This window comes from Dipodomys merriami, unplaced genomic scaffold (genome assembly GCF_024711535.1).
Source record: "Dipodomys merriami isolate MVZ:Mamm:240054 unplaced genomic scaffold, mDipMer1.0.p SCAF_45, whole genome shotgun sequence".
Classification (NCBI taxonomy): Eukaryota; Metazoa; Chordata; class Mammalia; order Rodentia; family Heteromyidae; genus Dipodomys; species Dipodomys merriami.
The window spans coordinates 7,651,555-7,662,320 of record NW_027206013.1 but is presented as its reverse complement, the minus strand read 5'-3'; the positions used below and the strand labels follow the sequence as shown (position 1 = coordinate 7,662,320).

Genomic DNA, 10,766 nt, shown 5'->3' with positions numbered 1-10,766 from the left:
CCGCGCGCGTGACCCCGGCCGGCGCCGCCAGCCCCCTCCCTCCCCCGCCGCCCGCCGATTAGTCAGCAGTTGTCTTAGGCCCAGATCCCTTCCCCCAGCCTTCCCGTCCGCCTCCGTTTTCCTCCAGGGCAGACTCTTCAGAGACGGTCCCTAGAGCCAGCGGACGTAACCATTCCGAACCACCTGGCCTCGCGCGAAGGATCGCTCCGGTTCGATTCTGACACCGGCTCACCGCCGCCCCAGCCCCTCGGCTGCTACTTCGACCCGCGCGTCCCGTCTGGTGCTCTCTGGAGAGGGGTTGGGACAACGGTTTCGGGAGTGAAGAACGAGAAAGCGGCGCTGGTCCCCTCGTTCCTCCACCCCTGTGGCCTGGCCCGATGGTAGCGCCCGGGGTTGCGGGTTTCGCGCCTGCGCAGTGCGACGCCTAGAGGGAAAGCGAGAGGGAGACGGACGTTGAGAGAACGAGGAGGAAGGAGAGAAAATGGCGTCCACGGGTAAGTATGGTGGAACCGTGGTGGCGCCGGCGGACGCCCGGACGCCCAAACGGGGGGCTCTCTCGTCCCTAGGGCGCGGGTAGCGGGGGTGACCGAGTGGAGTTGTGGAGAGAGGCCGGAGGTCCCCGCCGCGGCCCGGCCGGGGGAGGGGGGGAGAGTGGGTGAGGGGGGGGGGAAGGCCGCGGTTCCTCCCCTCCCCCACCGGGCGGGCCGGTTCTGGAACCTTCGGGCGCGCGGGGGGCTCGCGGCCGCGGCGGGGCCGCGCGGGGGTCCCCCCCCCCCGGCCTCCATTGTGTGGCGGTGGCTCGTCGGTCCCCGCGCTGCGGGCCGCTCGCCACGTGGGCGGGGCCTCCGCGGCCTGGGCGGCCTCGCGTGAGGCGCGAGGGGAAGCGGCGGCCAGGCCTCGCGCGCGGGCCCCCCGAAAGCGGAGCGCGGCGGGGGTGGGGTGGGGGCGCAGACGGCGCCTCGGGAAAACGGGGGGGGGCCCCCGGGCCCCCGCTCCCCGCTCGCTGCCTCGGCGAACCTCCCACCAGCCCCTGTTTTTCTAGAAGGCGGCTTGGGTCGGAGGGCGACTTTTCCCGGAGCGGGGGGGGGGGGGGGGGGGGAAGGAAAAAAATAACAACACACAAAAGCATGGCGGATTCGGAGCCCGGGGCGCCGGCCAGGCCGCGCGGCGGGGGCGTCCCGAGCTGCCCGCCGTCCCCGGGCGGCTTCCAGCCCCTCCCTGGGTCTGTGCCCGGCCTTCCGACGGCGTCCCTTCCCCAGTGTGCGCTGCCCCCCCCCCCGTTTGGATTTCTTTTTTTTTTTTTTAACGTGTGCGCCCCATTTCCCAACCTCCCCCCCATCCCCCCACAAAGCAATTAAGTGGCTTCCCAGAGCCTCTGCCTGGCGAACGCCGAGGGAGGTTAGGTTGTATAACGGAGCCGAATTCCTAGCAGGGAAAACAAAAAAAAAACCCACTTCTGGCTTCTTTCTGAACGCGGCGGAACAGAACTCGTGAGGTGGTATCCGAAACGCCTGAGGCTTCGTGTAGCGCTTTGGAATCGGCCTGTGTGAACCTGGCCGGCCCACGGGCTTGTTTATTTCCTGGAAGCAGGCGCTAGCGAGGGGGTGGGGGGGGGGCTCTAGAAGGTGATGGACCGCAGGTTCTTTACTGCCCTGCCCCGAGCGTTTGCCTAGGGCCTGCTAGCCTTCCCCTGTGGTGTGGTGCAAAAAAAAAAAAAACGTGCCGGGAAAGGTGCGTGCGTTGTAAGGTTATCAGGCGGCCTGATCCTAGCCTTAAGAGGCAGTGGGAAAAAAAGTGAGAGGGAAGGCGGGAAAAGCTGTGGAGACCGTCACAGTTTAGTTTTTGGGAAAAGTCCAGCATCTGAAGGACAGTCTTAACTTTGACCACATGTGGGGTCGGAAAGCAGGTAAATGTCGACTTTCCATGCCAGGCTGCCAGGAGTCAAAGAGCACTGGGGTGAGATTCCCTGATCCTAGACATCCTGGTGGGAAGTGGTTTCTTCCTCTTCCGCTTGCCTACTAAAGTAATATCCAGAAGACAAAATTTGTACACTAACTTTGGTGTGTTAAGCGTGCCTTTTTTTCAGTCAACTTTGCTCAAATAAAACCCTATTTACTGATAACCATCTCCTCCTGTATTGCTTTAGACACTTGCTGGATCCTTCTCAGAGAATCAAGAACTTTAATCTGGACCTGGGTTTCTTTTCTGTAAAATGTACACTAGGCCTTTCAAAAGCTTCTTGAACCGAACCCTTTGACCTTAAAGCATTCTGATTCCAGCAAAGTTACCAAGTTACCTCATGCTGATTTTAATACGTTACATGTAGTCTGAAGCCCAAAGTCTCTACAGTTTTAGGGTAGTGTGACTAGCTTAAAGTATTTTGAGCCACCTTCTCATTTGTATGTCTCTAATAAAGTACATATGTCCAGTTAAGCAGAAGTCAAGTGCAAATTTCCAAGTAACTACCACTGCAAAGGTCCACCTTGCTCAAATCTCATGTCCTCAGCTGGTGTGTTAAGTGAGATTTTTTTTTTTTGGTGGGGGGGTCAGGTCATGGGGCTGAACTCTGGGCCTGGGTGCTGTCCCTCAGCTCTTCAGCTCAAGGGTAGCCCTCTACCACTTGAGCCACAGCACCACTTCCGGCTTTTTTCTTTTTGCTTATGTGGTGCTGAGGAATTGAACCCAGGGCCTCAGGCATGCAAGGCAAGCACTCTAGCACTGAGCCACCTTCCTAGCCCTTTTTGGTGTTTTTGTTGTCCGTTCCCTTCCTCCCCCCATCGTGAGCTCAGGACCTGGGCACTATCCCTGAGCTTCTTTGTGCTTAAGGCTAGCACTCTACCACTGGGGCCACAGTGCCACTTCCAGCTTTTTCTGAGTAGTTTATTGGAGGTGAGTCTCAAGGACTTCCTGCCTGGGCTGGCTTTGAACTTCAATATTCAGATCTCAGTTTACAGGCTTGAGTCATGGGTGATGGGCTTTAGTGAGGTCTTTCTGCACACTTGAGGCTTTAAAAACAAAACTAACGATTAATCGGACCAGTGTAACTATGTGTATTTGAGAGGGAGATTTTTTTGGGGGGGGGTCATGGGGCTTGAACTCAGGGCCTGTTGTTCAAGGCTAGCACTGTACCACTTTGAGCCACAGTGCCACTTCTGGTTTTGTTATGGTTAATTGGAGATAAGAGTCTTTTGGGAACTTTTCATCCCAGGCTGGTTTTGAACTGCAGTCCTCAATCTCAGCCTCCTGAGTAGCTAGAATTACAGTAGCTGGGATTACAGCCACCAGCACCCAGTTTGTATCAGAAACTAGATGTTCATGTGCTGTGGATAAATAAATGCATTCTCATGAAACAAATTTATTGCCTACCTTAGCCTACTCATCAAATACTCTGGTTTCACACTGGTATGAAATCACCTACTGTTTCACATCTTTGCCAGTGTTATGTTTTACACATCCACTCTTGTGTAAATATCATGCAAACATTGGACTTACATTGAAATATAATTGAAAACATTTCTGTGATTTCATATAATTTCTCACACAAGAACCTCAGCAAAATGGGTTGAAACATGTGCTATAAGATTCTGTTTTTTGCTGGGAAGGTGGCTCAGTGGTAGAGCACTTGCCTTGCATGCCTGAGGCCCTGGGTTCGATTCCTCAGCACCACATAAGCAAAAAGAAAAAAGCCGGAAGTGGCACTGTGGCTCAAGTGGTAGAGTGCTAGCCTTGAGCTAAAGAGCTGAGGGACAGCGCCCAGGCCCAGAGTTCAGGCCCCACGACCGGACCCAAAAAAAAAAAAAAAAAAAGATTCTGTTTTTTGTTGTGTTTCTTTTGTGAATGGAAGGGAATGGTTTTTAATTTTGCAAGTAACATAAAATGACTTGTATGCTATTGGAAGTGCTTCAAAACCTGACATGATAGTGCATGCCTGTAATCCCAGCACTCATAAGACTGAGACCGGAGGATCTCTAGTTCAAAGGCCAATTTGGGCTCCATAACCCACAATCAAAATGGTTTGATTGTCTTGAAAAGATCTCTCCCACACCCCCATTATAGATATCCTCGGGCTATTGATTTGATGATGTTGATGATTTAAGGTTCTGAGTTAAGGCTATGCAGAGAAAAAGTAATGTAGTAAAGAGAGGTAGAAAGCCAACTTTCTCAAAGAGGTGAATTCAGTGAGCCAGCCACGGTCAGGTCAGATGATTTTAAGCAGTTAGAACTCTTACCATGAAGAACTGAGATGCCAGCTATTGCTTTTTTGGGTAAGAGACTGCTTTTTTTGGCTGGGAGGAAAAGTACCTTAATGAGAATACTGTTTGTTGTTGTTGTGTTTTTTGTTTTTTCGGATATTGGGTTTGAACTCTGGGCCTGGGCACTGTCCCTCAGCTCTTCAGCTCAAGGCAAGCACTCTACTTTGAGCCACAGTGCCACTTCCTGTTTTCTGGTGTTTAATTGGAGATAAGAGCCTAAGGGGGGGAGGGAGGAGAAGGTGGCTCAGTGGTAGAATGCTTGCCTCACATGCATGAGGCCCTTGGTTGGATTCCTCAGCACCACATAAGCAGAAAAAAAGCCTGAAGTGGCACTGTGGCTCAAGTGGTAGGGCACTAGTCTTGAGTTATAGAGCTGAGGGACAGCAATTACTTGAACTGCCTTAAAATGAGCTTATGTAACTTATTTCAATAGTACTATGAACACTTTTTTATAAGAGTGTTTACTTAAGAAAAAACTGGCATTTTGGGGGGGGGTCTGGTCATGGGCCAGAACTCTGGGCCTGGGCGCTGTCCCTCAGCTCTTCAGTTCAAGGCTAGCACTCTACCACTTGAGCCACAGGGCCACTTCGGCTTTTTTTTTCTGCTTATGTGGTGCTGAGGATTCAAACCCAGAGCCTCATGCATCCAAGGCAAGCGCTCTACCACTGAGCCACCTTCCCAGCCCCACAGTGGCATTTTTTACTTAAACACTAGGTTAAAATTACTTTAGGTTTTAGTAAATACGGTGGTGATAGCTAAAATCAAAATTTTCCTATGCTTTGCCAGTTCTAAAGATTCTGCTTAATTTGGCTGTGTGTTGCTAGGGATTAAACCCAAAGCCTCACACGTGCCAGGCAAGCACTAGCATTTATACAATATCTAGCTTCAGAGTTACTATACAGGACTACTATGTAGTTCTGATGCAGTCAACAGACCCTTTAAAATACTGGACTTGGGCTGGGAAGGTGGCTCAGTGGCAGAGTGCTTGCCTCACATGCATGAAGCCCTAGGTTCTATTCCTCAGCACCACCTAAGCAGAAAAAGCTGGAAGTGGCGCTGTGGCTCAAGTGGTAGAGGGCTAGCCTTGAGCTGGAGAGCTGAGGGACAGCGCCCAGGCCCAGAGTTCAGGCCCCACGACTGACAAATAAACAAAATACTGTACTTGTAATGACTATCTTTTGCCATTCTGTTTCACAGTTGTGCTATCAATTGCAATAAGTCTTGCTGAAGTAATAAAGTGATTAAAATGTTTTTCTCAGAGCTGTACCCACTGATGTCCTAAGTCTGTTGTTAAGCATAATTTCATCATGTGCCCCCTTTTATGTGAAGGTAAAACTTCTGATCCTGTTTGAATCATCTTTTTTTTTTCTTTGTTTTGGTCAGTCATAGGGCCTGACCTCTGGGCCTGGGCACTGTTCCTCAGCTCTTCATCTCAATTAGAACTCTACCACTAGAGCCACAGTACTACTTCCAGCTTTTTTCTGTTTGTTTATGTGGTGCTCAGGAATCGAACCCAGGGCCTCATGCATGCTAGGCAAGCAGTGTACCACTGAGCCAACTTCCCAGCCTCCTGTTTGAGTCTTGTTCTCCATTAGCTTTAGGATAGGACAATATATTTGAATTGATAGGCTGTGGTTAAAGGGGGATGGTGTTTGTGGGAACATGCAAAGTAATCCTACCAAATCAGCTGATCTTGATCTTACTAGGTAACCTATAAAGACTGAGCTTAACTTAGACTTAATTGGTTTGATATAAATTGATGATAGGTACTATTTGTGTCTGTATACCCACTTGTAGGTTCCTGCTAAACAATTGGAAGACTACTTCTTGCCACATGAATTCCTTCCCTATCATTTTTCCTTTATCTTTGCTGATTGTCCATTATTCTTCTTGTTTCCTCTAGATTATAGTACCTACAGCCAAGCAGCAGCCCAGCAGGGGTAAGTCAGTCTTTACAACAGTATTTTATCTATGATTAATGTTTTTAGAGAGTGCAGCCTCCTGTCATTGTAGCAGATATAGTAATGGAATCAAAATGTTCTGTATTCAGTTCTTAAATTTAATTCTTTTACAGCTACAGTGCTTACACAGCCCAGCCAACTCAAGGATATGCACAGACCACTCAGGTAATCCTTAAGATAATTAAATTATGTGTAACTGTATGATGAAGTAAAATATTTTTGTTGGTTATTACAGTAATAGCTAGCATAGATCTTTTTCAAACATCAAGAGTAACATGAAAATAATCATTGTAAACCTAGGAATTTCCATAATGTACTGCAAAGGGCTCCACTCTGCCACCATGAATCAAACCATTCCTTTATTTATTTATTTATTTGGTCATGTGGCTTGAACTCTGGTTCTGGGTGCTGTCCCTGAGCTCTTCAGCTCAGGGCAAGCTCTCTACCACTTGTGCCACAATGCCACTTGCCACTTCCAGTTCTCTGGTGGTTAATTGGAGATAAGAGTCTCACAGACATTCCTGCCTGGGCTGGCTTTGAACCCTTGTCTTCAGATCATAATTTTAGATAACCAGGCTAGTGGTTAGTAGTGGGTTACGGTCTAAAAGCCATAGCTGCCTAGCTTTAGAGTTCTTGGACCTTTTTTGTTATTCCTGGGGATTGAACTCAGGGCCTGGGCACTATCCCTGAGCTTCACTTGCTCAAGGGTAGCGCTCTATTTGAGCCACAGCACCATTTCCAGCTTTTTCTGTTTATGTGGTACTGGGGAATCGAACCCAGGGCTTTGTGCATGCTAGGCAAGTACTCTACCACTAAGCCACATGGGAGCCCCCTTGGACCATTTTTTTGCCACAGGGTCTCACTACATAGCTAGCTAGGGCTGGCCTTCAACTTGTAATACACAGGTCTCTGTCTCCTGAGTGCTAGGATTACAGGTCTGTGCCACGATGCCCAGCTCTGAATTTTTATTCTTTTTTGCTGGTCCTAGGGCTTGAACTCAGGGCCTAAGCTCTGTCTCTGAGCCTCTCTCTGCTCAAGGCTTGCACCACTTGACCACTGGAGCCACAGCTCCTTTTCCAGTTTTCTGGTGATGAATTGAAGAACCGGGTCTCATGAGCACTTTCTTTTTTTTGGGGGGGGTGGTCTGGTCGTGGGGCCTGAACTCTGGGCCTGGGCGCTGTCCCTCAGCTCTTCAGCTCAAGGCTAGCGCTCTACCACTTGAGCCACGGGGCCACTTCCGGCTTTTTTCTTTTTGCTTATGTGGTGCTGAGGAATTGAACCCAGGGCCTCAGGCATGCAAGGCAAGCACTCTACAGCACTGAGCCACCTTCCCAGCCCCTCATGAACACTTTCTTGCCCAGGCTAGCTTCGAACTGCGATTCTCAGATCTCAGCCTACTGAGTTAGGATTACAGGCATGAGCTATTAGCACCCAGTTTGAACTCTTTCTATGAATCTATATGAGTCTATATGTTTAAAATCTAGAATAGAGGGCTTTCCTGAACTCTTTCAGGGTTCAGTCTCTGGTGCTGCAAAAATAAAAGCGTATGGCAGGAGTTGGGAATGGAGCTAAGTGTTAGAACAAGTGCTTAGCACATGTGGGGTTCTGACCTCCCCCCAAAAACAAACCTGTACCAACAGTAGGTTCTAGAAATTAGCCGCCTGGTGTCCAAGAATACCTTAGATTCTGAAATTATCCAAACTTGATTCTGAACTTCAGGAAAAATTGTAAGACAGGTAGGATGTGTTACCTCTGGCAGTAGATCTTAACATAACTGGCCATTCAGACCTACAATACGAGTATGCTAATTAAGTATTAGTGTTTTGGTTTAATGTACTAGTCATAAGAGAACATGTAATGCTTTAGTTCATTTTCTTGAAATAATATAACTTTAGTTTTTGTATGCACCCTTCCATTTGTTTCCATGTGGCTGGGTTGCTATACTACTTTGGGGGTGGGGGGCTGGTCATGGGGCCTGAACTCTGGGCTGGGTAGTGTCCCTGATCTCTTCAGCTACCGCTTAAGCCACAGTACTACTTCCAGGTTTCTGGTGGTTAATTGAAGATAAGATTCTCACAGCCTTCCCTTCCTGTGCTGGCTTTGAGCCAAGATCCTCATATCTCAGCCTCCTGAGTAGCTAGGATTACAGGCGTGAACCACAGGCACCCAGCTGGCTTAGCACTGACCCTGAGCTTCTTTTGCACTCTTTAACACTTGAGCCACAGCACAATTTCTGGCTTTTTCTGTTTATGTGGTACTGAGGAATTGAATCCAGGGCTTCATGCATGCCAGGCAAGCATTGTACTGCTAAGCCACATTCCTAGCCCGTGCTATACTACTCTTAAGTATCGACAATTACACACCATGCCCTTATTGTTCTTTTTACAAGAGTATTTTTGTTAATTTCCTGTATAAGTTAACTGATGCTTTTCCTAATTGCCTAAAGAACATCTTCGTTCTTAACTTTACCAAAAATATGAGCAAATTAGATAAAGGGTTACATAAGTTCATTTTATTGCTAAAACAGAAGGATCATGCATGTATTTCCTTTGGAGCAGGCATATGGGCAACAAAGCTATGGAACCTATGGACAGCCTACTGATGTCAGCTATACCCAGGCTCAGACTACTGCCACTTATGGGCAGACAGCATATGCAACTTCTTATGGACAGCCTCCCACTGGTAAGAACTATGTTTGAGAGATTTTTGGGGGATCATAGTGGCTAGGGCATTTGCCAAGAGGCTTATGGTCTTAAATGTATATTCTAGTTTATACTTTGATGCCTGGGGATCTTTTATTCTAGTAAGGAGGGGTTTGTTTTGCTTTCTCTTTCCTTGAATTTTTGTAGGGTATCCAAATAGAGTGGGTGGGATAAATTCCAAGAGAGAAAAAGAACTTTTGTATTGAACAATCACACAACAAAATGGAGACTTTTATTGTGCTGATACTAAAAAATGAGCCTTCTTAAACTGAGCTGCTTAAAAATCAAGTTGGTTTTCACATCTGTTTGCTTCATCTGATAGTGTACCCTCTATTTCTGTTTTGTGCTTTCCACAGTAGAAGGGACCAGTACAGGTTTGACTATCCTGCTCATTCTTGCATGGGAAATGCTTTCCATCTTGTCTAACCCTGTAATGTTAACCCTTAGGTGTTTTCATTTGTTTAACCCCCAGATTTTCTAACGTTACACACAGCTAATAAAATTGCTTCAGCTGTCATTCAAGGTCCATGCCCTTTTTTATATATGATTTTGGGAAAAGTTTTGTTATATAATATTAATTTTTGTCAAACCTTAATAGTAGTTACCTTCCCAAAGGTATTTCTGCTGACTGTGCCCCAGCTGATTTTTCCCCTACTCCCCAAAGGATAGATTGCATGATTAGATTTATTTAGAGAAGCAGACTACCACCCTGCATGTGCCATGTTTGTCTGTTGGTTGGTTTCCAGTCCAGGCATATTTTCTGTTTTAAATATTATGAATTACTTTTAATCTATAGTGTGTATAAAATATTCATATATGAGCATTACAGGATACTTGGAAAGACTTCTAAAACTTAAAACAAGGTTGAGTACAGTATATAAAAAGTCTGGCAGTTTTTTTTCCTCCAGTTTAGTGCTGTGTATAAAGTTTCAGATTCCCCACTTCCTCCATTTTTATTTCAAGGTTATAATTTATGGAGATGTTAGAGTATAAACACCTTTCCAAACATCTTCAGTTCTTACAAATATGTATGCTATAGTAGGAGGAAAGATTCCTGTTTGTTACTTACTTTATTGGGTAGTAGTGTTAACAGATTTACAGAGACAGGTTTAACTTTTCTAATTCAGTTGTGGGAAGAGCTAAAATTAAAACTAGGTATTAAGAGTTTTAGCACAGAATTTTGAAATTGTAAGTTTTTTTACATATTAAAGCAAGTATGACTTGAAAATAATATGCTTCTAGCCTTTGAAATCACTGGACTATTTTTCAGGGCACTGTTTATAGGTAAAGTGGGCAGTTGTTACTCCTTTATGTCAGTGACTAAGAAAGTCCTATCACCATTACAGAGCCACAGAATTACAGGGCATCCTAATAGAGTAACTAGTAGTTTTGATGAATTGGAAAGTGCGTTTAGTAGTAGAAAAGGATGTTTGTATAGATTGTGTAACTTCTTGGGGTACCCCTCATACCTCACTTGAATCTTAACAACAACTCTTAGTATATAAAAACTAAAGTTAAGCCTGATGAGCAAATTTTCTGAGCACTGTTAAGTAGGCACCTAATAGGCAGTAAGTAAGTTTAGGCACCTTTACTGTTTTTGTTGTTGTTTTGTTTTTTGTTTTGTCCCTCCTCGGTCTTGAACTCAAGGCCTGGGCACTGTCCCTGAGCTCTTTCACACAAGGCTAGCCTCTAGTGCTTTGAGCCTCAGTGCCACTTCCAGTTTTCTGGTGGTTAATTAGAGACAAGAGTCTCTTGGGACTTCCCTGAGTAAGCCCGCTTTGGATTGTGATTCTCAAATCTCAACCTCCTGAGTAGCTAGGATTACAGGCATGAGCCACTAGTTCCTAGCT

At 46.7% G+C, this 10,766-nt stretch overlaps 1 protein-coding gene across 6 annotated transcripts in view; it reads left to right on the top strand.

Moving 5' to 3' along the window:
* The first annotated feature begins 441 nt into the window (after positions 1-441).
* The window catches only part of Ewsr1 (EWS RNA binding protein 1), a 34,043-nt gene continuing 23,718 nt past the window's right edge, over positions 442-10,766 (top strand). For 4 of the 6 annotated variants that reach the window (XM_069994590.1, XM_069994588.1, XM_069994592.1 and 1 more), the window contains exons 1-4: positions 442-494; positions 6,157-6,193; positions 6,328-6,379; positions 8,773-8,896. In XM_069994590.1, coding sequence (XP_069850691.1) covers positions 482-494; positions 6,157-6,193; positions 6,328-6,379; positions 8,773-8,896 — 226 coding nt within the window. In that variant the 5' untranslated portion in view covers positions 442-481. Of the gene's footprint in view, positions 495-6,156; positions 6,194-6,327; positions 6,380-8,772; positions 8,897-9,272; positions 9,291-10,766 lie in introns of all 6 variants that reach the window. The other 2 variants (XM_069994587.1, XM_069994586.1) reach the window with 1 other exon arrangement.